General features: G+C 37.0%; 1 protein-coding gene across 2 annotated transcripts; it reads left to right on the top strand.

Moving 5' to 3' along the window:
• The first annotated feature begins 93 nt into the window (after positions 1-93).
• Positions 94-27,770, top strand: LOC124162458. 2 transcript variants are annotated; one of them, XM_046538997.1, is made up of 12 exons: positions 94-436; positions 509-647; positions 806-941; positions 1,159-1,250; positions 6,533-6,712; positions 7,641-7,966; positions 10,258-10,435; positions 15,051-15,227; positions 15,476-15,699; positions 18,086-18,342; positions 22,917-23,049; positions 27,261-27,770. In XM_046538997.1, exons 1-12 carry the CDS (start codon positions 324-326, stop codon positions 27,397-27,399), a joined length of 2,094 nt encoding a protein of 697 aa, XP_046394953.1. In that variant the 5' UTR covers positions 94-323; the 3' UTR covers positions 27,400-27,770. The 2 variants fall into 2 exon arrangements, with proteins under 2 accessions (XP_046394953.1, XP_046394954.1); XM_046538998.1 differs by having other exon boundaries at positions 96-436; positions 7,641-7,942.

Here is a 27,770-nt window from a genome sequence, read left to right as displayed (position 1 = left end):
ACATGTCGACCACGCCCATGTATTAAAATATATTTTACGATGAATAATGTTGAATAAGATACTTCAAGATGAATTTGTTTCGTTTATAGTTGTAAATTTTATTATATCTGAACTCCGATTTGACATTCGCGGTTCTTCGCATTCCGTTTCTCCTTTGTTTTTTTTAACCCTTGTTGTTTCCCGCCGAACATACAAGTCGTTATTGTTTGTGCATGTGTTGTGTTTTCCAAGGGCTACTACAGTTGCATTTAGGTGCAGTGGATTAAAAGGCTGAGGCAGTTGATTCCCTTACTGATAATTGTGTAAGTTAACGTCTCTGCGCAATGGATGACGACGCTCACCGATTATATGAGTGGTTAACACAAGATATGTCAGTACTGCCTTTCAAGAAGAATGGCAAAGATAAAACCGCCATCACCGTCGACGACTTTAAATTGTGAGTATGTTTAAATGAGCTGATGTCAATTGCTTTTGGTGTACATAACATTTCTTAATGTGCTGGATTCAGTGTTGTTCAGGGTGGAGGGGAAAAGCTGTGGAAGCATGTGATGAAACATGTTCACCCTCGAAAGAAAGTGGATAGCGTAAGGAAGAATATATTATTGAACAGGATTAGAAATTCTGGGAACCCATATTTTTTCCAAGAGGTAATTCGGCAACTACTGAAATTGTGATTTTGAATATTATACATCAAAGGAAGTGTCTACGCAGCCGGGGTATGACTGTCAATACTTACAATTTGTGTAGCCACTTCCAGTAGAATAGTAGGTGTTGGATTTCTTTTTTAATCTGTGAAAAAATTCAGGATGATCGAGTCGGTAAGCAGTGGAAATCATCACTTGATTTGGGAAAATTGAGGACGGCTATAGAGGACAAAAGACAAGTAATCGGAATGATGAAAGAAAAGTTTAAGCTAGTCAACTCCGCTCACAAATTATATGGTATGCATTATGTTTTCTTATTCCTTAATGTAACTTCCTTGCATATTTTCGCTTCAAGGTGCTGGATAGGTGAACGCATTATTAGGTTGATTATGTGTTTACATTTAATCTGCAAATGATCGATACGTGATTTTTTTAAATGATGGAAATAGATTGTTGAGACTTCTTCTTCTACTTAAACTCTCTGAACTTATGTTTATTTTGTTGTCCATTACAGAATACAAATTGCAACTGTCAAAGAGCCAACTAAATGACATCGAAAGGCGGATATTACTTCTGCAATTGGCTAAAAACACCATTGCCAGTAAGGTAACTATCAGACTGCTTCTATGTATGTAATAAGTATTTTGAGTACATCGTCATCGGTAGCTTTTCTATAAGTTAAGACTGCCAGCTGTTGTATTACTCTGAAGTGGAGTTGACTTTGAAAATGATTTTTGTTTTTACTTTTACTTTTGAACTCAGACTTGAATCACTTTTTTCACGTCTACCCTGCTACTTAGTTTACCTAGCTTTCAAGAGGTTACCCAGGTTCTGAAATAGTGGGTACACAGCCCATAGGTTAGGGTGGGCAGGGAAGGACACTGCCTGGATTAATAGCAGCATTAATGACGTTTTCACATACTATGAGTGGAATGTTTTTAAATAACTTATTTTTGTGAACTATAAAAGTGCAATTTAATCGTGAATGTTATTTTTTGTATCTGTCATGAGTGGAGTCTATGGCAGATAGTTATTTTCTGCTGCTATCTAACTGCTGCAAATTTTTTGTTAGCTTTCTTCGTGACCTTCTCACTACTTTTGACACATTCTTAAGAGTTTCTCCAGAGTTGTGGTTCTAAATATGTATATTTTAGTAAGTATCTAAGTATTTTGTTCCTGTCCTGACAAATGCTGTGTAGTAAAGGAAAATAATTTCACTGGCACTATCTTAATACCTGGTCTGAAGTTCTGGCTTTAGTGCCAGCAAAATATTGTCTTTTGCCATACAGCAACCTGCATGGGAGTAACTGAAAATTAGAGAATTCAACATTTGTATTTGTAATCTAAGTGATCAGGCATAATCCACTCCAATCATTATTGGTTGATTTTCATCAATTAACTATTATGACGTTAAAGTTTGTTAGTTAAGTAATAGTTGATATTAAAATTCTATTCTGACTGGACATAAATTCATCTGCCTCGTAGGCGAAGCAGCCAGAATTGTCCCATGACTGGAAAGGAGAATGTTAGGGGTGTTGGATACTAGTGGAGTTGGCATGAGTTGATAATGCAATAGGGTGGTTTCCTATTATTTTTTTATTGCCTAAATCGAAAGATTATTACTCCTGGAGTACGTATTTCACGCTTTTAGATTTTTAAATGACGATATCTATTTTTCGCGATTAAATGAAAAGTGAAAATTTTCAAGCGTGCGAAAACGCGACGCTTAAGTATGAATGTCGGGAAGTCTCTCCGCGTGACGTATTTCTGGTTCCCCCTCCCGCCCTGCGAGGTGACCTTGAGGCGAGGCTTAGCGCTGATACGACGCAGGCTGCTAGCGGCTAGCCTAGTACCCTGCTGGCTGGTAGCTCTTGGCTTAAATAAGGATTATTAATAACTTATCAAACGAGGAAAACTTTCCGACCTCAGCCAGTTTTAATAAGTGATTGTTAAGACATGTTTCCCTGAGCTCTGCGCCTCATGCATGCAATGGTAACCTCAGACGACGTATAACTCCTATCTTCTCGTATAGAAACTAGGTCCCTGTGACGTCACGTGGAGTGGCATCGCATGGGCGCCAATCTGGCCCTTTTCAAATGAGGATAAAAATGGACCATTGCCATTCGTCTAACCCGGTATTTCTAAAACAAAATAATTTGTATATTATGAATACACTATTGGTGGGTAACGAATCGCAATCAATGCCTTTCGTTTTCTTTGATGAAGGAAACCACCCTATTGCCAGCAGGGATTTTGAGTGAAACGATACAAAAATGTTTCGTTTCGACCTGGAGTGAAACTAAAACACGAGGCCTGGGTTTAGTTTTGTTCCCTCACGAAATTAAAGTCACCAAAGAGTTTAGTATCGACCCTGGACGAAACTTTACTCCTGGGAACAAAACTAAATTAATCCAAACTCAGCTGGTCATAGTTAAGTTTTGATTCCAGAAATTGTGTGGAGGGGGATAAGAGGGTTTAGTTTCGACCCATTATGTTTGACATACGAGTGGAGAGGTTGAAACATTGAGCTTAAAAATCGAATGGCCTGTTTACGTTCACCTTTCTCCTGTTAGTGGTAAAAATATGAGTGTCCCATCCATCTACTGGTAGTAGGACTTTCCTTTACTACATTCAACCACACCTCATACTCTGGTATGTGGGTCGAAACTAAACTGTTCGAAGGTGAAGCACGTGGTCCCTCCGGTCCAAAACATCATCTGTGTTTCGTTTCATCCCAGAGTTTTAGTTAAGTTTCGACCCGAATTAGTTTTGAACCCCAATTTCGTTTCGACCCTGAGTTTAGCTCCCTGGGTTTAATGCCATTTCGTGTCATTTCTACGTTTTGTTCCTGTGAACGAAACTATCAAAATTTTACTGGTTTTGACTTCCGTTTTGTTTCAATTGCCATCCCTGATTGCTAACCCCTATTTTCACTCCACCTCCCTGCCCTGTCCTGTTGTGCTATCACCGGAAGCACCTGTTCCTTTCAGTATCTCTTTAAATTATTTCAAGTTTAGTTCGTCTGTGCAGTATCTAAAGCTATTAAGCAAAGTCTTTTTTCTGTGTTTTTAAGTTTTCAGTTACTTTAATGATGGTTTTAATGACGTTGTGGAAGAACTGCAGTGTAATATCTGTAGTTATTTCTGTGAATTTTCAAGCACAAGTCTGTGCTAATGAGGTATTTTAAAAGACAGTATATTTTGGCCTTGCACTTCACCTGCTGGATTCTCGGATGAATCTATTTTTGGAGTTGATAGGGAAGCAGATGCTTGGAACTTTTCCTTTCTTTTGCCTTGCCTTCCCATACCCTTTTTTCTTATGAGACTTTGTGTACCCTTGGCATTGGGCATTTCCCTGTACAGCAATACCTCCCCAACCATTTCCTCTGCATCCAATCCATCCAGATAGGGCAATATTGGACCACCTCGTCTCGTACCTGGGTCATTGTGTGCACACCTTCATTCACTGTAGTGCGTCTAAGCCTTATACAAATTGCGATTGAGTCACCTATTTTCCAATCTGTGCTTAGTTCTTTGGTTGTTGATCATCATCATCACCATCAACAATCCTAGGATTGTTTTGACACATCTCTCCACTCAGTTCTCCTCTCAGCTAATCTTTTCAAACCAACTCATTTTTTTTCTTTCACATTCTTCTTTACCTGTTCCATGTATTTCATTCAAGGTCTTCCTTTTCCGTTCTTGCTATCTACTTGTCCTTCGACGATTGTCTTCATGAGGTGATCATGTTTCAAGATATGGCCTATAAAGTTGTTCCGTCTTCTTATCAAGGTTTTCATGAGGCTTCTCTTGTCACCTAATCTTCTTAGGAACATCATATTAACTAGGTCGATCCATTCAATCCGCATTACTCTTCTGTAGCAGCACATTTCGAAGGCCTCTACTCTTGATTTCTCTGCAGCTGTCACTGTCCATGCCTCACCTCAGTAGAGATTCATACTCCAAATATAAGTTCCGAATAATTGTTTCCTTACTTCTTTTTCCGCTGCTTTTAGATCTTTCTTTTGGTGAAATTCTTACTTTGCCTGGGATATTCTGCTGATAATTTCTTTCTTGCTTGCTCAGCAGTGGAATAATTTAGTTGAGCTTCTAATAGGCTTAACCCTTAAGCTACAGATAACGTTCATGCATCGTAGCCTGCACTGTTTTGCTAGCTAAAATAAGGTATGTTTCAAAATTTAAAGGAACCTTGGTGATGTGATTTAGGGTCCTTTTTCCTTGCAAAGATGCCTCTTTTGTGTGTTTTTATGTTTAATATTAGGCTATTGTTTATAATATTTGTGGAGTTGTGTATTTTAAGCTTATTAATTTGGATAAAATTTAATCCTGAAAATGAATCACATTTACTGTGGATTATTAATAATTACTATCAATATGGAATTGCTGCACAAGGGGTGAGGTAAGGCTGAGCATGGAATAGATAGTGAATGCAAATTTGAGTTTCTTTAGAAACTACCCTAGTAGAAAAAAGTGTGTTCATTCAGTGTTTTTTTTGTGTTCATTTAATGTTCAAATTGTGTTCCTTCTATGTTCACCGAATGTTCACTTTATGTTCTTTTTATGTGTTTTGTGACAGAAAGAACATAAAAAGAACACAAAATGAACACTCGTCTGTGAACATAAAAAGAACATAATTTGAACACAAAATGAACACTTTTTTGAACATCAAAAGAACACAAAATGAACATAAAAAGAACATTTTGTTGAACAACAAAGAAAAAGCTTTCACAGTCCCATCATTACCAAGAACACTTTCGAATCTTTGTGGATCAGATGTCAGTGTTTGAATTAGTTTCAAATCATTTTATTTCCAGCTTTCTTTATTAGAAATGAACTTATTTGTAGAAGCCAAATGCTCAGGCCTTATCCCTGTTTAGTATGCAATAAAGTACATATTGAGAGTGATTTCAGGTGTTCCTTGATTGCATTCTCGGATCGTTCAATGTCCATTTTTTGATGATATGCCTTCATTTTGGGATAATTTTCCCGGAAATTCATTATTTTAAATTTCTAGAAATATTATGGAAAACTGCTAAAAAATACAGTTTTGTGGATTTCAAGATGGCGAAATTCAAACTCATTTTTGGTAGGCAAAGTCTCCAAAATCATCTGTATTACTTGTTTTATGTAAAGCTACTTGTCATGACACATGAACTGCAGTTATCCACAATCACCTCCAAGGAATGAGAATTTTTATACTGGTTTATTTTAAAGAACAACAAAGAAAAATGTTCATTTTGTGTTCAACATAGTGAACATAAAATGAACATATAAAAAAATGTTCAATTTGTGTTCACCATGGTGAACATAAAGTGAACACAAAGTGAACATAAAATGAACGCATAAAAAAAATGTTCATATTGTGTTCACCATGGTGAACATAAAATGAACTCAAAGGGAACACAAAATGAACATAAAGAAAAATGTTCATTTTGTGTTCACTGAGATGAACATAAAAAGAACATAAATTGAACATCAAAAGAACACACAAAGAAATTGGTGAACATAAAAGAACACCAAAAGAACATCAAAAGAACACTTGAATGAACATATAAAGAACACCAAAAGAACACAATTTTTTCTACTAGGGTATGTATACTTATGAATGAGATAGATGATTAAGTTAATGTGTACTAACAGCTGAATTTTCATAACACATAAAATGTTGAGTAATCTTAGTTTGATAAATGGATAGTTTGCTATTCTGGTTCAAGTATTTGAATGTTTTGCATGTATTTTTTTAACTGTTTTGCTAAATATAATGTTTGTTGCAACCATCTGCAAGTATTTTTATATGTAGTTGAATACTGATTAAAGTTATGCATTTCTTTATTTTAATTTATCTTTATGTGTTTCTATGTGTTTTAGATAAAAATCTTTCAGTCGTCAGAGAATTATTTTGAAAGATTCAAATCAGGAACAGATACAAAAATGGATATGTCCTTTAACAGAAGCATTGTGAGAAAAAATGATACCATGAATTCATCAATATTTTCTTTGGGTGTTAGTAACATGGACTCTGATTTGGAAGCTAAGACTCGTTGTCAGGTGAGAAACTCCCTGCCTATGATTTTTGAGGTTGATTGATTTTCAAGACTGTTGAAATGAATGCCATCAATTACGTAATTACTTAAATTTAAATTATCAGTTGTTCATGAACACAAATGCATGAAATTCAATCAAAACATCATTTGTCAAAAATTTGGAATTTCTCAGCAGTTTAGTATGTGAGTCGTAAATAAATTGAGGATACTTCTATTTAGTGCCTATAAACATGTGTGCATTAGTTTATAAAATCATTTTTTGCCAGACCTTGTTGCTTTTGATAAATTAAAATCTTAAGGTAAAATAAAATGGCCTTACATTTGGCCCATTTTGGCCCTGTTTCTTTAGTAAGCTCTGAAGAAACCCTTGAGATGTACTACCCATACTTAGTCTTGTTTTCATTTTGAATTTTGCCCAAATGTGGAGAGATAAATAGATAATTCTTGGAGAAGATCCTTGAAAGTGCACATTTCTCAAATAACTCATTTGAATATAGAAAACTGTTGGAGATTTCGAAGCCTTGAGTGTACTCTAAAGAAAGCATTGTGAAAAAGTTTTTTTTGCTAATAGGCTATAATGGCTTCATCATTTTATGCATAGCTTTAGCTAGGACAGGGCACATGGAGTCATGGTGTAGGTGATGGAAATGATGTCATGAGGAAGACAATGTTTTTTCAACCAGATGACCCTCTAAAATTTAAAAGTTTTATTATTAACCTGTTTGGGTCTAATGCTGCAGATGAACTGCTTGATGTGAATATTTGAAATCTATCCTCATTTTTTTATCAAACAAATTGCTTATTTTTTCATGAGAATTCCTTATTCTTGAAGTATACTATGTGCTATATGTAGTGTATATTGCCAATACTGCAATGTACCAAGATGAATGTGGTTACTTGGTGAAGTTAATTTTTAAACCCATTTTTTCCAGAATTTCATTAGCAAATGTATTGAACTAGCAAAAGAAATGGTTGAAGAGCAGAATAAAGAGGTAGCTCTGGAAGAACCACCAAAAACTCATTTGGACTCATTTTCATTGTTGAGAGGCACTTGCTTACATTCTACTCCTAAGAATGTGAAAGACCGTTCTTTCTCAAAATTCAGTGCCAAAAAGTCTGAGCTGAGGAAATATGTGTCAGAAAATATGCACCAACTGTCACCGCAGCTGGTACATGAATTGCTCCTTCAACGGACTAGTCTCAGCTTTGCTAATCTTGCTGCATGCAAATCAAAGTATGTATTCAAAGATTCCTCAAGGTAATTTAACTTCTGTCCTTACTTTCATTCATTTATGAGGCACTATCAGACCTCTTGTTAACCGTATTACGCTGGACGTCGGGTGGAGCCAACAGGCATTGTCGAACACATAACATCTGACGTCGTGTATAGCTGTCGCGCTACAGGCATTTATCAACACAAATGACCGGACGTCGGCTCTAGCTGACGCAAGGGAAGGGACCGCTGAGGTAGCAATTATCTGATGCATTCAGGACCGGCCTGAAACCCAGCGTAGCCACTTCTTAGGGCCACTCCCCTTGCAATAAAGCCCGACCCTCCCACTCATTTATGATCATCCTCACCGCTGGAATCCGTTGTGAAGTGGTTATATCGTCAATAGTTTTTCAATGATACACATATTTTGTTGCATACTACAATTTTTTGATACTTATTCTCCCGGAAATTTGGCCTGTGTCTGAGAATGAGTGAGTGCTAAGGTTTTTCTGTTTAGAGGCTTTGGTTTGGTTCTTGCAGTCACATGCTCTTTTCTACCTAACCAAGGCATAAATCTTGGTCAGTACTTATGATAAGTTTAAACATTACTGCCATTGGAGCTATTTCATAAAAACTTCATTCACATTCTTTTCCTCTATTGAATTTTTTTTTTTTTTTTTTACCGGGAAAGGCATGATGAGTACCTACATAATTATATACATATAATGATTTTATTCCTTCACACTAAAAATTCATGCATCACATATTCTAAGGATAAGTTTTTCAATAAACTATTGAAATACTTATTGACATTGTTGCATTTGATGCTTCACACAAATTTTTCTTTGAAATTGGTTTAAAAATTGTATGAAAATATTTGTTATAGGACATTAAGGAAGGTAAAAGGTAGCTAAAGCCATTCATGATACTTAATTAGAGTATATAAAATGAAAAGCACCATTTTTCCAAAAACTTTTTTTTGTATTACATTCTAATAGAATAAAAAGATGCTTGTTTCCAGCATTATGTTATTTCTGGGTGCCTATCTCAAATTTTTTTCTTCGTAGCAAAATGAAACTTCAGTCACCAATGAACCGCTGTGGCTAAATTTACCACCGTTTCATAAGCTGCTTGCACAGCCACGACATTCTTGATTGCATAAGACTTCAATTGCATTGATGTGTCATGACATTTCTCGCTAGTCTGTTTGGGAACACTGAAAATTGATTGCAAAGCGAATGGGAACTTACAGGAGCTGGTAAAGTGCACAGGTTGCAAGAATTTGTAATTACAAACAATTAAACTGTGAAGGTAATTGCTATTACTCTTTAGGTGGGAAGGTCAGCACCTGCTTATTTATTTTTTTATTACCTGCAAGAACTTCTCTAAGCATAAAACATCAATATCAGCCCATCAAATACATATATGTAAAAACATTATAAATTCATTTCACACTGGTAAAAAAAAAACAGAAAAAAATATATTGTTTACAAGCCATGTCACTGGCAAGCAGCAAAAGTAGCCATGAGTGCAAGTTTATCAGAAAAAATTGTTCTCTGTGTGCTCACCTACTTTTATTTTAAGCCTCACATTCCTTGTTCACAATGCCTGATGATGATGAGTTTTAATGAAAAAAGCCTTTTTTGTGTTCTTTTTCAGCGTGAATGAGAAATGTTTTTTTCTAGCATTCAAAGTTTTTTAAAAATTTCATTCGTTTCAAGGTGCCCATTTCTAATTCTAATACAGCAAAGGTTGCATAGCCTTTTCCTCTTTTTATCAAATCTAATGCATGAAAGTGCACCGTTGAGTTTTGATTTTCTATATTACATACTAGAAATCAGTTGCTTATTTTGTTCCTCCCATATTTCCTACCTCCTATGCTTCCATAAGAATATGCTCTGCATGGGCATGTTCGTAGTCAGAAATGTTGTTTGAGGGGCTAACACTAATGCAAGTTAATTTTTTCCTTTACATACCAAGAGTCAACAAATTCACCAAGTGCATAGACTTAATCTGTTTTTAGTCTGTTGCACACTGTTGTTTTAGGAGAGTTGAAAAAAATTTGGGGGGTGCTGAAACCCCCATAGTGCCCTGACTACGTGCTCATATGCATGGTCATAGTTGGTAATACATGGCTCGAAATATTTATGTCATGCCAAGAACGTTCATACTATGTACATAAATTTCATGTCTTTAACATTGCATCTCTGCACAAATGGGAGTTTTTCTTTCATTTAGTAATTCATACTTTTCAATTCATCTCTGGTAGAATGTTAAAATAAAAATTTGTAAATTTTATAATTGTTCAGTTTTTTTTTCAAAGAATGTTTTATTAGATTTCTAGGAACAAGGAGTGACAGTGTATCGTCGGCATCTGAAGTGCAAAAGGAATTCAATGGCCTGAATTTTGAAATTACTAATAATATGTTGGCATCTGTGAAAGAAAGGAAGGCTAAAATGAAAGCTGAACAGAGTCTGAAGGCCCTGATGGATGCAGTGGAAAAAGAATTGAAGGTAATAATTCTTAAATCAATGAATTGCATAGTGTGAGATTCAATCTACCTTTTCATGGAAATTTATGATGACAAATTGAAAGCTAGGGTAAAATATTACATCTATCACATTGGTAGTAAATAATGGATGTATGTCCCGCAATACTATTCATGAATCCTTTTGTTTTGAGCATTTGAATAAGCAGCCTTATTTCCTTACTCCTTGATATCAAAAAATTTTAAAATGAAAATAGTTTTCAGTAATCAATGTGTTATAAAAAATTACTTGAAATTTTATTCGGCAATACTTCCTATTGATAAATCAACACACCTTTTAATTCCAATTCAGAAAATGTTAATGTAGTGTTTAAGCCCCTGTGTCTTATTTAATGTCCTCCAAATTATTTTTTATATTTTTCTTTGGTTGCAGTGCATAGGAATGGTTGAAATTCTGCCTTTTTTTATTTTTGTTATAAGCTATTAAGGAATACTTATTTTTGGTCCCTAAATGACATTTTTGTCATATTGCTGCTATTATTATCAAAATTGAATAGAGGTTTTTGCTTTTCTTGAGTGAAAAATTTGTTATTTTGAGCAAAGCATTGAGGCAAATTTATTTTCCATCAAGCGAACAAAACCACAAGATACACAATTACAAGTGGCAATTTTACAACTTTAATTTGAATAATACAAAAATACTCCATTTTTATTTAACCCTTTCACTGCTGTTCAATCTCCGGAAACCTTCTCCTCACATGCGGCGAAAATGTTAAAATGCGTTTCCTGGGCCCATGGAGCAGGTACTTCCAGGATGGGTGTGGTACACCCTCCGAAGGGTCACTAATCCCTGACCCTATCCTCGACGAACTCACCCTCGCAGGACCGTCTCATCGGCCCTACCAGCGGGGGCCCTACCACCGGAAAAGGGACCGCTATGACTGCAATTTGAAAATCAATCAATCAATCTGATCATCGAAATATGATTGTTTTCATCGCACTCCTGCCAATCAAGCAATCAAGTATGTCTTTGAACCGTGTCTCTGCGATAAAAAATAACGATTTTGTTAACTTTGCAACAAAACGTTCATTGAGTATTCAATGCAATTGTATGACTTCAAAGCCTGTGATTTTGAAAGCCTTGATAATTACTTGATCAATATTAATTGGCCCCAAATACTCTCTAATCAAAATATTGATAACGCGACTCACTCATTTTACAGTGTCCTCCACAATGCTATCCAACTCTACACTCCTATCATTAACATCAAAAGTAATGGCTTTCCAAAATGGTTCTCTGCTGAGCTCAGAAATTTAATATGTCTTAAGAAGCTGCATCATCAAACGTTTAAAAGAACTGGGAGTCATTTAGACTATGCAAAATTTTCTGAAATCAGAAGGAAGTGCAAAATCCTATCTAAAGAGTGCTACTCTAAGTATATGGACGAGGTTCAATCATCCATTTCACATAATACTAAATATTTCTGGACTTATGTCAAGAATACCAAACAGATGGACAAATTTCCTCACCACATGACCTACGACAATATGATTGCTGAAAATTATAAAGAAATAGCTGACCTATTTGCCTCCTGTTTTGTCAAAGTCTACAGCAATCAACAGCCTGACAACTTAGCTATACCTAACTATGACACAACACTCAATCTGAGCAAGCTTCACATTTCTTGTGAAAACATTATCAGCAAACTGTCTCATCTAGATCTAACAAAGGGTACTGGCCCTGATAACATTCCTGCAATCGTCCTAAAAAGTTGTCGTCATTCATTAGCCTATCCTTTGTTCATATTGTTTAATAAATCCCTGGAAAGTGGCACAGTCCCAAGTGCACTAAAGACCAGTTATGTTGTACCCATCTTCAAAAGTGGAGATAAAACTGATGTGTCGAACTACAGACCAATTATAATTCAGTCTGTAATAACCAAAGTTCTTGAGAGCATAATTGTAGACAAAATAGCTCCTGACTTAAACTCGCTGATAGTGGAAGAGCAACATGGATTTCGGCCAGGTCGTTCCACTGTAACTAACCTCCTAATATATCAAGAATACATAATAAATTCCATGTCCCAGCACTCTCAGGTTGATTCAATCTATACAGATTTTTCAAAGGCATTTGATAAAATTAATCATAAAATTCTAATTGCTAAACTAAAAGCATATGGCATAAGTGGTCAACTTCTAGCCTGGGTTGAAAGTTACCTACATGATAGGAACTTGTATGTTAAAGTGAGCGGAGTTCTGTCCTCTGTCTTCACTGCCAATTCTGGTGTACCACAAGGGTCGCATTTGGGGCCACTTCTGTTCCTAATGTATATTAATGATATCAACTTCCCCCTGCATCCATTCAAGTACTTACTATATGCTGATGATTTAAAAATTTATGGCTGCATCCGATCACTTGAGGATTGTAACAAATTGCAAAATTGTCTCTACAAATTTGAAAAATGGTGTAATGATAACCTCATGGCACTAAACGCATTAAAATGTAATGTAATAACCTTTCATAAAATTAAGTCTCCAATTATGTACGACTATAGCTTAAATAATGCTACTATCTCTAGAGTTAGTAGAATATGTGACTTAGGTGTTACATTTGATTCATCCCTGACATTTCAGTATCATATCCAATCCATAGTCATAAAAGCTACTAAAACAATGGGTTTCATATTCAGAATTTCAAGAGATTTTGATAATATTCATACTTATAAGATCCTCTATTGCACTTTAATCCGCCCTATTCTTGAGTATGCCTCTATTGTATGGTCCCCGTTCTATAACATTCACATCAAAGCTATTGAGAGTGTGCAACGCAGATTCATTAGATTAGTATCCTACAGATTTAACATCCTCCCTATTATTTATGACTTAACACTATCCCTTCTTAATCTGTTACCTTTGGCAACCCGTCGATTACACCTGGACATAACATTCCTTCACCGTCTACTGCATGGAGACATTGACTCTGTTCATCTGGTAGAAATGATCCCTTTCCATGTCCCCATTTTAAACACTAGGCAAACATTCATGTTTTCACTCCCTCATTCTAATAGAAATTACGCCTTCCACTCACCCTTAACCAGAACTATGCGGAGCATTAACTACAAATGTAGTAACATTGACCTTTTTAATTTAAATCCAAAGAATTTAAGGAGGAAGCTGCCTTTGTTTGTGCAATGACTTGGATGATTTGTTCTTGTGTATGGTGATAGTGTCTGTTTCCACTGTTTGAGAGATGTGTGACTGTTCAATCTGTTATTCTTGACTGCTGTGTTTGTTTTTTCTATTGTTGGTTTTTGCAGCAAGTTTGTGCGATTGTTCCTGTATTTTTGGGAGCATTGGAAATGTTTCAATCTTGTGTTAATTTGTGCATTTTTGTAATTGGGTGGTTTTCCCGTCAGTAAATAAACTATTAACTAAACTATTAACTAAAACGTGGCTGCGGACCACCGGAAAATGGCCATTATATCAAAGTTAACAAAATCATTATTTTTCATCGCAGAAACACGGTTCAAAGACGTACTTGATTGCTTGATTGGCAGGAGTGCGATGAAAACAATCATATTGTGATGATCGGATTGATTGATTGATTTTCAAATTGCAGTCAGAGCGGTCACTTTTCCGGAGGTAGGGCCCCCGCTGGTAGGGCCGATGAGACGGCCCTGCGTGGGTGAGTTCGTCGAGGAAAGGGTCCTGGATTAGTGGGTCCTTCGAAGTGTTTCGGCGAAAGTGCTGACCGCATGGCAGGGAGGAAGAAAAAGTACGTCCACAGCAGTCTGCCGTGCGGACGTACTAGGTACGTCCACAGCAGTGAAAGGGTTAAATACTCTACCAGTTATGGTATGGAGCTTTTTTAAGATATTCCTGGCCTATTTTTTTCCCAACTTGGAGTTTCCATTTCTAATTCTAATATGACCCATTTCTTTTCATAATGTCCAAAAATTCTCTTCCCTTCCAACTGTTACCCAACTTCCATCTTACCTTTCTTCCATCTAACACTTTTTAATCTCTCTTCCCCGCTCACAGCTCCCTCCATCCAAACCTTCTGTCCTCCATATCTCATTTAGAAGCTGCCTCTCCTCACCGACCATGTCCAACACTTTGTCATTCCTCTTCTTATCTATCCACTTCTCCACCTTCATTCTTCTACTTATCTACATTTCAAAAGCTGCAGTCTTTTCTTGTCCTCCTTATGTGTCTATATTTCCAATCCGCAAAGTGCTACACTCCAGATTAGATTCTTCATTAGCCTTCTCTTTTAATTCTAACGTAATGATTCTCTCGTAAGCTCCTTCCTATTCATGAGCACTTCCTTAGGTAGCACAAATCTATTTGTGATGTCCTTAATGCTGTATTTGTTTTCCTTCAGTTTGCTGGCCAAATCTTTGAACTGCTCTACCTATTCAAGAGTGTGACCCCCTACTTTTATGACACTTAGTTTGAAGTCTCAAATTATCTTCATTAAATATATTTCCCATTCACGTTTGAAGAAACTCATGGTGCAAACATGCAGCAATGTAAAGTAACTCTCACATTAATTAATTATTCCAATGAGAGAGAACTTATTACTGGGTAATTTTTATCTTCTTCCTTGCAAGTGACCATCATTGTTAATTTTGTTTTAGGAAGTGTTTACTGTCCAAACTGCAATGGTGGAAAAAGCATATGAACTGATCAAGGTGGAGGTAGAAATGGCTACCTTACAAGGTGAATCTGGTTGCTTGGAAGAGTTCATTAAAGAAAAGGACGCCGAGTGTGCCAATAGCTCAAGTCATTTTCCAGAAGGCAACATGCCTAATGTGGTAAATTTAGTTTTGAGATCTCTGAGTTCTCTTTGTAATAATTTCTTGGATAGATTACTTCCTTATTGTTGATTATCTTCAAGAAAATGAAATTTTTACAGTTGTCATTCAATGCTATCAGATGTAATTGCATGAAAAATACTTTTTTCCAATATGTTCCCTTAATTTTTGTGCATTTGTTTGTATCTGGTGCGTGTAATCTGTTATGTTTGTGAACTTAAGGTATTTATTTCGTCTTTTTTATTTAGAAAAGATTATTAAAATCTTTAGAGAAGTTGAAAGCGGACGGAAAAATCTGTCAAAAGACTGTTATGGAGAACAGTGTAAAATTTCAATCTGTATTGAAGGACATGAAAAGGTCGGATTTCTTGGGAGACCTTCAGTCATTCTTTCCTGTTAGAGGATTGATTAATCAAGAAATCATGCTATTCACTGACTATCCTTTGGAGTACCAAGTGAAAACTAATGTCTGGTAAGTGCTTGATTCTTTGCCAGTTGAAATAATTTTCTTTTCTAATCCTGTGCTTTAGTAGCAGTTAGATATAATTGTGAATATTTTTATTAATCTAAAGTCATGGATAAGTTAATGGTCTGTATATTGACCATGAAAGACAAATGGCTATGCTTGAAATCGTTGTCCAAATGTATTCTTTATCATTGCAATTTGTGCAGTTGAATTCTTTCTTCCTTGTTAGTTAAGGCTTCAATTGGATAAACTGTCTTATTGTGTATCTGGTAAAAAAATTTAGTTATTGTGAACAGAGCCTCAGTTGGAGGAGGAATTTGCAGAGTGCTTTGACAATGTTATGGTGACCACATTTTCCTCACGAATATCCTATTTTTTCCGAAAACGTATGAGCATTCTTGGAAAGAAAAAATATACTTATGTATGTAAGTAAATTCCATCGATTGTTTACTCACAATGGTGTGACCTCTTTAATTTGACAGATATTATTGGAACCGGATGAATTGGTGACATATGTAATGTAGATCTTATGCATATTTCTTTTCATTAAGGCCATACTTAGAAATTATGTATATTGAGGCGGACAGAAGGGATGGAAATTAGTGAACCCAATTTGTATAATCATTAAATCAATTTAATCATTAAAAAACTTCTGAGAGGGAAAATAAACCTGAGAAATTAAATCATCAATGTTTTTGGTGTACCTGGTCACATATTTCACCTATATGAAAGTGTACTGTGATGTACAAATTGGTATGGTATTGACAAAAAGGAAGATTGATATGAATTTGTGGGATGGTACATGAGACACATGGAGGAAAACAATTTGGAATTTTAGCATGTAAAGCAGAATTCTGTCCCCTTATTTGGACGGGATTTTGTCCTAAAGGTTAAACAATTTGAAGTTTTACATTTAAACACACCTCTCCAAATGGCAATCCCTATTCAGTGGTCACCCCAGTAAATGGCCATTTATTTCTTGGAACGATATGGTTTTCCCTGCCATCTCCTTGCAGAATGACCCTTTGTTCAGTGGCCATCTCTCTTTTCTGCCAATGACCGGACCATAATGAAATAGGATACCAAATTCCATTGTATTCCATTAGTGGCAAATATCCTCTCACAGGGCTTTGTTTTCAAAAATATTTTTTGCCAACTTCCTGTTCCCTTGCCAGTGACTCTTTAGCAGTGGCATAGCAAGGGGGAGGTCCGGGGGTTCCAAATCCCCCCCCAAAATATAAAAGCACACTTACTTTGCATCACAAAAGAAAACCAAATATTGAAAAAATCATGAATTTGCAAAAGATTTCTTGTTAAGAGAAATGAAGTTTTTTTTTTTAGTATGAAAAAGGTTAAATTATATTACAACCTTCTATGTACTTACAATTAGTGTCCTGTTTTTTTAAAGTAAAAGCTTTCCCCCCTGGTTATGGACCCCCCAAGCAAAATTCCTATCTTCGCCACTGCCATTTATCATTGTTTTAATAAGCGGCAACCTTGCACATTTCAAAAACACTATTTTCATCTCAATTCCTTCACTCTTGTCAATGTTACAGTGCATAAAACTTTAATTTTTGCTGTCGGCCATACCTTTCAGGATAGTGAGATGTCATCATTATACAGAAGATAACACAGCATATAGCGAGGCGTTCCTCTCATTCTCTATGGTTATTCTCATGTTGTATCATTGAGCTTGGGTGTAGCATATAGTTGGGTTGGAGGATTATCAGGTTGTTTGTTTATTAAAATTTCTGTTGCTTCAAGAGTAAGGTTTCATGTAGTATATATCAAGTACTGTACCATTAAGGCAGGGGTGGATTGGATAGTGTGGGAGTTCGTTGTTCATTTAAATTTGTGCCAACTTTGTGGCTTTTGTAAAAAACTGAAACTATCCAGGCATACGGTAGTTGTGAGTCACTCTTCATCCCTCTGCTGGAACTTTTTGAAGGCATAATAAATGACATAAAATCCAAAATTTATTAAACATGTCAATATTTTGCCATTATCAGCCACTTTTTTCAGATAAATCTTGTATTTCTTCTAATGATTCATAAAATTTTGAAATCCATTATCCTCCTACATTAGCAAAGTGAAAACCTGTAAGTGATAAATACCTATATCTTTGTTTTCAAGGTATAAATAACTGAAGTTAAAACCTGTTTTAGCATACTTACCCCCAATAATATAGGAATTCCTAAGAAACAAGAGTAAGGTGGAGAAAATTAAGGCTTAGGCTTCTGCCCCATATTATGATACATCTGGAAAGTGAATATCGATATCAGCTCTGGTGGTTGAGGCTTTTTTTATCCTTGACATTAAAATTAATTTTATTTTGTTATGCACCCTGAATGTTTTTGTAAACTTATTTCTAAGTGATAAATTGTTCTTTCAGTGGGAAGTTTGTTCACGACTACCAGCTTTTGAGCAACAATTCCTTTCTGCAAAATATTCTGTGCCTCGGAGGATCTGGGATGGATGATTCATTCTTAAAATTGTGCATCAAAGCCACCCAGGGCCACCTTCCCCACTGTTCATCAGAGGAGATTCTTGTTGCTGCCTTTAATCTGAAGCTAAGTGGTTCTGATGATGGTGACAGAGATGAACCTACGTTTATCCAAATGTTGAACAAACCTTTACATAAGACAGAAGGTATGTTCAATTTTTTACCGGAATTCAGATTTTTAACCGTTTTACATACCTACTTATGTTTATATATATTTTTGAGTAACTTGAATTGTATCAGTCTGGCATTTAAATAAGTTATATAATGCAGTGCTGCACTTTTAGGTGGCAAACTTACCATGAAAATGGGGTTTTAAAAAGGTAGTACATAATACCGTATAAGCGTGTGTAAGAGGCGCACCCCTATTTTGAGCATCGAAGCTATAAAGAAAAAAAAATTGCTGCATTTTTTTATCCTATCGTGCGGTGTTGCAGACGTATGCCTGGAATTTCGACAGTTATCGAAATTTCGTCTTTCAATGCTAATTGAAAGAGGAATTTTTTATAACTGCGGCGGTAATAGTGGCATAAGAGGGAGTAGAAAGAGTTCAATGCTAATTTAAAGAGGAATTTTTGATAACTGCGGTGGTAATAGCGGTATAAGAGGGAGTAGAAAGAGTTCCGATCCTCTCTTCGCATACGCCGTTGCTCTACGATGCTAGTCTTACTCACGATCAATTTTGTTTAAAAGCTCTCGTAGGAGTATTGCAATAGAATTTCAGCCGTGGAAAATTTTAAGGCAAAACACGACAGGCACATAGCATGAACCTTCCCAAGAGATTGGACAACAATCGGGGCAATCTCAGCGCCGTAGGATAATAACCACGTCGTAGATTTAACGGAGCCACACTTGGTCCTCCATCAGCCAATGTCTCTGCCGTTTTTTTCCCTTTCCTAGACCCCACAGGAAAATAGGAAAATATTAAGTAACAGGAGAACAATGGAAACGTGTTTCATCCCTACCCCATCTCACCAACTGACCTTTTTCGGTTTCATGTTCAATTCTCCTAGTTTCTGGAGGCCAAATGCTAGGTGAGTCACCTGGTGAACTCGAAGATATCTCGATATCTTTCAGCAATTGTATGACACGCACGAGGTTCTAAAAAGAATGAGACCTAACGCAACGTATATCTGACAGAATTTAAGTTTTTTAAGCTCTAATTGATTGACACAAAGATTTATAGTTAAAACAAGGCTACTAATATTCAACAAAGTCCAAACAGCACAATTTCGGAAGAAATAAGCGTAGCATAAGTGCATTCAAACATGACGAGACGGACTGAAAACTTCAGGCAACGCAAACTGCGTATATCACATTGCTGCGCCTTTGCCCCTTCGCTTTGAAGGCAACGACGTCACATGCAAGATCGGACGGGTTCTTCCCTTGCTCCTTCGCTCATAGCTTCGTAGCTTGAAATACAGAGGGGAGGGAGCAAGCTCCCTCCCCTGGACCACTCCTTCAGCGCTCTTCAATAGAAGGGATTACACTACTAAATATTTTGTCTGATTTATAAAGCATTGGGTGTAAGAAAGGCTCTCACCAAATTTTACCATTGAGCGCAGAATAATTTCGCCCCTAGAGCAGTTTGAAGTTTCAACTTGAATTCCGCGCCAAAAACGTATTTCTCGGGCGACGCCATGTTGATGACGTGTGAACCTTATGATGTCCGCATCGCTTGCATAAGGAGTGCATTGTCGTATACGTTATTTCGAATATAAGTAAATACTAGATAAAACGGAGAAGTTTAAATGATTGGTAGGAAACCTTATGTATATTATTGTGTGCCGAGATGTGAATTTACCTCTCGTTAAACGCCAGAAAAGTATTTTTTGTGGTGCCAAACGACCCAGACCGGGGAAGGCGGTGGTGCGACGCTGCACGGAGACTGCATATTCCTTCAGAAATAGGCTGTTTTAGAATGTGTGAGGACCATTTTAATGTAAATCTCTTCTGCTTCTCAAAGAGATTTAGTTTCCATTACTCCTTTTGTTGTCTTTGACCACAAATCGCAAATATTTCGTAGGTGCTTAAATATATACGCACTCAACGGGAAAGTTTACTTTTTAATTGCAAATATATCATTCTGCTTCAATTTATGTTGGATATAATGATTATTTCGTGTGCATTTACTGCGTATTTGCCCTCGTGTTCACTCTTTGTTTCTATCTTGCACATTAAAAGCCAACCACTGCAACGGAAAGGGTCTTCGACGCTAACCTAGTTATGTGCCAAATAGTAAAAACTAATACATGATAATCTCAAATTTGTACTCCAGGAACACTATGATATCGATTTACTCACGATAAACAGAAATAAGCACATTTGACTCCCGGTGCCGCCAGGTCTATAAATAGAAGAACAAATAGTAATAAATAATAAACACGGATAACTTTGCAAATCTTACAACAAAACAGAGAAACTGGAGGCAAATACTTACTGAATGAATACTAGCAAATAGTTTGAACTATCATTAATCGAAAAAGAATAATTGACAAATAATAAATTATAATGTGTGACTCCTTTCGCCAGACTTCAAACTGTACGTTCATGATAACGCCAGGATTTTATCCACCATTTTTCTCTTAATTTTAAAAATTCGCATCGGCAATAAAAAAAGCATAATATCAAATGCAGCAAAAAAGCGATTATAAAAAATCTGTTAATAAGTAGGGAATGGAGCTGAAGAAATTATGAGAGACAGTCCCGACCCCTCAATCTTCACTACCCGAGCTCAAAGCGTTGCTCACTAGGTCACCGCCACGGCGACCCGTCACATGACAAAAATCATATAATAATTACTTTAACCACTAAAGTCAAAAACCGGTGCAAGTATGCAGTAAATGCTCATGAAATAATCATTACACCCAACATAAATAGAAGCGGAATGATAAATTTGCAGTATAAAATAATTTGTCCCTTTGTGAGCATGTATATAATCACAAGCGGAATGTCAGCGGAGTGCAGCAGATAACTACGAAAGGAGTATGGGTTACTAAATTTCCTTGAGAAGCAGAATTGGTGCAACAAACTTAGTCCTAAAACTTTTGAAAGTGACTGTACGTGTAACTCTGATGCAAATATAAGTGAACTTACGGATATTTTCATGTAAAAATCTTCATCTCTGAGTTACTCTTTCATTTTGATAACAATAGTTTACCATTTTTCATAGTACAAAACTGACTTAAACATTTATCAGGAGCATAGGTGGACAAAAGCGAGACCTCTGCTTTAAAAAATGCTGTTCCAACGAAATCTGAATGTTAATTCTAAAAGAAACGGAGAGAAACCCGAATTTCCTCCCTTCAGAGGGCAAGAAAACAGCTATAACTATAGCACATTTGTTCATTTATTTCACAATTTACATCCGAAAACTAAAAACCAGTAATAAGTAAAGGATTATATGATGGTAAGTCCACAAATTAAAGCATCCACGATAATCGCCGTGATTACTGTCTCTTTCAAAAGTGTAAACATTTCATCTTAAGAAGTTTCATTTCAATGAAATGATTATTTTTTAGACAAAAAATTGTCCAGAGTCCGTGTTAATAATGTCAGTACACTTCTGGTATCTGCAAGAACAAAATTAACATTGTGTTTCGCCATGTCGATAAACTTTAGGCCACTATTTCCACGAACGCAGTGTGTTTACGGCTTCTTCAAGCATTACTCTCGCGACATTCATGAGGTTCACACGTCACGCGGCGTCAGCCAATGGAAATACGTTTCGCGCCGTGGGCGTGGCCAAAGCTCCTAGCGGACTTTCAAAGCTACTTATCTCGGTTAAAAATCGAATTTGAGCTCTAAAATTTGGCGTGTGTTATTTTCTTTCGTATCTTTTTGGTTTTAAATAACGAAAACAAATTTTTAATTTTGAGTGTTCCCTCCTATTATAAGTATTTCTGATTTCTTCTATCCACCATTTAGTCCAACAATGAACACGCTCGTTCGAATTTTTTAAACCGCAGGTTTTGGCACCAATGTAATTTTCAGTTGCAAAAATCCTCATATTAGTGTCTGAAGATGATTTTTGAAAAATCAGGTCCTCAGCGTAATGGAAATTGCTCGGCAAGACAGATGTTGACTATTAACCAGGTATGTCCTTCAAAACTACGCGTTTCTCCAAGTTTGATAAGCGATTACTATATGCAGTATAAATGCCGCGGGATGCCCACTCGTGGCAGTAAATTTAGCGCGCCTCCGGAGCAAAAAACCCCACGCGATCTTTTCCATGTTCACCTCTGGAGTACCGACATGACGGCGCGATGCTTACAAGAAAGGCAAACAGGAGCATTTTAAAAATACGTCACTAAGGGAGAAACTCCCCTGCCTGATGCTTGTTTTTGACCGAGGGTTTCATATGACTGACTCGCGCTGAAAACCAAGGCCACTCAGCTCCCCTTGGACTTGCGACCGGTGAAGGGGAGGGGGGGGAAGATAAGAATTTTGTGTAAGAGGCGCACCCCCATTTTCGGCTGCAATTTCTGGGAAAAAAGGTGCGCCTCTTACACGCGCTTATACGGTTATATAAATGTCTTGGTTTAAGTTTTAAGTTGAAATAGTGTAAAATAAGGTTTTCTAATTCATGGATATTTCCTATTTTCAACTCAATTCAAGCCTTTTTATGATTGATGTGTTGTGGATTCATGTGGCATGAAAATCAATATTAGAAATTATATTTCATTATTTTTTTTATTTTTACATTTTATTTAATCTTCCGCAGAGTTATCATGCTTACTGAAAGAAAAGGAGGAGTCAATAGAAAAAGAGATGGCGTATTCATCTGGTATTGTAAAATCATATAATGAAGAGGAGAAACATATTTTGGATGAAGCTGAGTTTCTTTATACCAACTGGTAAGTTAATATCAGGGTTCCCACTCAACCGTGAAAACCTTAAAACCGTGAATTAGCCGTGAATTTCGTCTACCGTGAAAAAACCGGGAAATAGCCGTGAATTTCGTCTTAAAACCTTAAAAATCTCTCAATCTTGATAATAAGACCTTCCCAGAAATTTTCATCTTCGTTCGTAGCTAGCGCACTTCTATTCATTGTGGCGAGCATCGTCGTATGCGGTCGCATGGGTCAGAAAAGCGTGGGAACGAATGTTGCCTGAAGAAAAAAAACATCTTTCCCCAGCGCAGGCCTTTTCTCTCCCCCTCCTGAAATATGACACCACTTCCCATCAGCTTGTTTACTTTCCTCAAATGGCTTGGTTTCCCCTCCCTCGGTCACTGCTTAGTCCCCCTTCCACCCAATTAGCCTTCCCACTGGCTGCAGCGACCACTTTCGAAACTAAATCTAGATGGCCATTGTGTCGAAAAATTTGAACGTTTATTCAACACCCTCAATCCTATGACTGGAAGACCGCTAGCCTTGACAACCTGCCATGCGCTGTGGACACTACGCTCCCATTACACGATTGTCGCATGCGTCGACCTGGAACCTGCCAGTTTTACGTCGCAACCGGAAAGTTTGTGTGGAGTTATTTATTGTCGGTGGTGATCCAGTTCCTCCGCTTTGTGCTATCTAAGGTAATGCTGTTTGTTTGTGTCGTTAAAGCCTCAATGCCGTCGCGATATAAACTGCTACATAGTCGTTCCATTTTTCCCAGAGCAACGGTAAGAAGGGAACATGATTTGCCTCTGATTAGAGAGATCGATTCAGTTTTGGTTTCAGAGTATTACGATAGCAGAGAAAAGAAGTCATTACACTGCCGCTTTCAAAAGAAAGTTATACGGTGGAACCTCGATCTATCGTTCCCGCATTGATCGTTCGCCGTTTCTGGTCCCAAATAAAGTTCCTTATAGACAATTTAATTTTTTCTCGCATCTATCGTTCCCCGAAGTATCGTTTCTCGCATTGATCGTTTGAAGATCGCGGTTCCGACGCAGAATTTTCCCGCATCCATCGTTTGACGAAAATGAGACGAAATAAATACAATGTGTCATTTATGGCTAATAACGACAAGCACGTTGTTGGAATCCTCCCCAAGAGATGGAACTACCATTGGGAGAAGCTCAGTGCCGTGGGAAAGTAACATTAGCGCATTTCCCAAGATCCGTTATCCCCCTCCATTCAGCATTCGCTTCCCCCCTTCTGACGATTTCCTCTTCTTCAAAATAAAAACAGGTCCCAGCTCGTGCAGGGATCTTATTACGAAGACCTTAGCTTCGAAAAAAATATCGAGTTACACGAGAACAATAGAAACGTGTTTCGCGCTCCCCCCTCTTCTCACCAACTGACCTTTTTCAGCCTAACTGCTTCGAAGTTCCCAGTTTATGGAGGTCAACTGCTGCATGAATCACCTATTAGCCCAAAAGGTATCTAACAATGATATTCAGTAATTGCTATTATGCTTTTATTAGATTGAAATGTTAGTAATTTGCACGTAATTAAAAAAGAAATGAGTCTAAACGCGACGTATTTTAAGCAAGGAAATAGATGAAAAAATACGATGGTGATTTTTGGCGAAACGCGATATCCTCGTAGCTGAGCTTCTCGGCAGTTAATTCGGCATTTTGTCCCGGAAACATGATATCAGGTTGTTATCAGTTATCAATTTACGAGCTGTACTATAAGTCTCACTTGTCAGAGTTACTGACGAAGGGATATCGTCTCATTGTCAGTATTTTTGTTTCTCCCTACTAACAATCCGAATTCATCTGCTCATCTGGCGCTACGATAGTTAGAAAAGAATGGGTATCTTTAGGGTAAAAAATTTGATGGCGCAGTCATATGGTCACGCTTCGCCCTCTGCAGTATGCTCTGCGTACCCCCGTACGCGATAGCATCAGTTCCGAACTTCACCTCGTACGAGTGGTTCCCTACTTTCCAGGGTGGCTGGACTTCGAATCACCGAGTGTTTTCCATGTGTGTTTAATAAAGTCAGGTTTCATTTTCACTAGTTTAATTTTATTCGTCTTCGGACCTTGGCCACTCCGAAGAAACTATTGAGAACTTTAAGAGATGGACTGAAAATAATTGAACACGAAGAAAAGAATCCGGGGTAGATGCGCGTGAATATTGCAGAGCGCCTTGGGTTGTCCGCTAGCACATGACGGTAGGGGTGGGGGTAGAGTGAGCTACCTGGAGAAAACAAGTAGAGATATGAAGGCGAAGATCCAGGTGGGCGTGCCGCTGACGATTAACGAAACATTGTTCACGCTTTACACACTACCTCAATTGTATTAAAAATATATTCATTAGACAGGAACAATTCAAGTAATTGACTATTTTTGGCCTTCGTGATCCATCTCACAACCAGTCACTGCACCAGCGAATGCGGTTGTTTTAGGCACAACATGCACATTGCTCTCGTGAATACGTGTACTGGAAATGGTGTTTGATGGATAAGAATTTTTACATCTGACTGAAATCCATAATAGCAGTGTAAATGCCGAGTGGACAGCAAACATTCAGAATTTTGAAAGAGATATGGGTCGAATCAACAATATGACGTATGTGTCTTGATAAAGTACTACTATTCCTGTTATTATCTAAAATATTTTTTTGAAACCTTTAATGAATATCTTAATTACTCGCCCAAAATCCTGCGTTTCCTGGGACATAGGCAACTAGCAAAAAAAATAAAGCATTGATCGTTTTTCCGCATTCATTTTATAATCGTATCGTTATTAATAAAGAAAAATTGTCCCCTGGTGGAGTTCCAAAAAAGGAGGGTAGTCTTAGAATCGTGTTCGTCTTAGATTCGTGCTAATACGGTGTATGAAATTGTTTTTCGATTTATTATGTTCTATTAGCAATTTTCATAAAATATTTTTCGTTAAATAAGAAAGAATCAATTTATTATATTCTATAAACAATTTAAATAAAATATTTTCCGTTAAATAAGAAATATTGGGGTGGGGGAAATTCGGTTACTGTGCAGTAATAACAACGTGCGCAAAAAACAATCTCTCAGCGAGGAATTAAAAAAGGACCTCGAGTGTCCGGACGGAAGAAGGTCCGAAGGGTATCCGGCGTCCGGGCAAGAGCGCGGTTGGGCTGGTCCTTTAGTCGGCCCTGAATTTTTCAAACGATAGATCACGTCATAACAGATATCACTTTTCATTGCGGCGTTAACATTCACGGCGTTTTTCGCGTACGTTAATTTTCTGTTGATATACGGCCAGTGATTTTCTTATTGTTGGCTTATTAACGGACCGTGAATTTAGCAAAATTGAGACCGTGAAAACCTTTAAAAAAACCGTGAAAACCTGAAAAATAACCGTGAAAACCTGGAAAAAGCCGTGAATTTCATTGTTCAGGTGGAGTGGGAACCCTGTAATATGTATTTAAAAGAATAAATTTTTGGTTCACCAATTGCACCATACTGGACACAAAAATGAATAACTTGTGTGTGGCAGACCATCTCCAGGATAGTGTGCTTCAGAGCAGGTGACAATTAGAGGCCTGCAGGCATGCGTACAACCCAAACTCCTCCCGTTCAGGTCCCTTGGCTGTCTGAGTTAGTGTCAGGAGGCAACCGGATGAAGGAGGTGGCCAACAATGTCCATTCACCCCGAGTTCAAATGTCTAGTTGGCATTGTGCTCTGACTGCCTTAGCCACCTGAGAAACCCCATAGGAAAGAAGCTTGTGGGTGGCAGTGGGTATAAGGACCTGGGAAGGTGTTTCCCTTAAAGCGAATGCTACTCTGCCAATCGACTGCTTGGAACTCACTGAAAAAATAATTTCATTGTACTTTTGCACTCTTATTTATTAACAAACTGCTCTCAGTGATGCTGTGCCTATTCTCAAGGGCCCTACAAATCTCTTAAAAATATTAGAGTAGTACTGAAAATTTTAAGTAATTATAGAAAAGTACAAATTCTATTTGCTCAGTGCTATGCACTGCCACAATGCGTTGTCTAGATAACATATTTTTTTCATTTCATTGTGGTGCTGTACAGTTATTTATTATTCATTTTCAAAAAAATTAATTTCAAATATAGTAAAATCTTTGCATGCTTGTATGTATATAAATATGTAATGATTTCCATCAAGGAAACTATTTCTTGCTACTGAATATTCTCCTTGGTGTTAAATATTTTTATTTTTCATGCAGGAAGAAACATGCTGTGGATAAATGTGTCCCTGAAAGTTTAGTCTTTGAGGGAAAGTCTTACCAACAGTGGCATCATGAGGTTTTGGCTGCCTTGTACAAAACAAAAAACAGAAAAGAAGGGGCGATTCCAGAAGCTTAGCAATTTCATGTGAGAGTTAATGAGAGTGTATACATAATATATTATAGGCATTATGAATACATACTTCAATTGTTCTCTGGCCCAGGTAATTAACATGGTTCAGGTGCTCTTTTTTATGGCTTCTTCATTTTCTATTTGTCTCTGTTACTTGTTTTTAAATATTATGTGACTTTTTTCAAGTTTTCTGCTCTGATATTGCATGGAGACCTATTCAACATTGAAAACAAATGTAGGATTTTGCAATGTTGTTGTATATAGAGTGTATCTTGTTCTATTATTTATTTTGTATAGTATGTGAGTGTTATGTTTATGTACCAAATAGTCTGAGAGACTGATTATGGGGTTTTATAATTAAAATTTTTTCATCATCA

This window comes from Ischnura elegans, chromosome 7, assembly GCF_921293095.1.
Source record: "Ischnura elegans chromosome 7, ioIscEleg1.1, whole genome shotgun sequence".
Taxonomy (NCBI): domain Eukaryota; kingdom Metazoa; phylum Arthropoda; class Insecta; order Odonata; family Coenagrionidae; genus Ischnura; species Ischnura elegans.
Note: the sequence above shows the minus strand (reverse complement) of the source record. Positions and strands in the feature narration are given on the sequence as shown.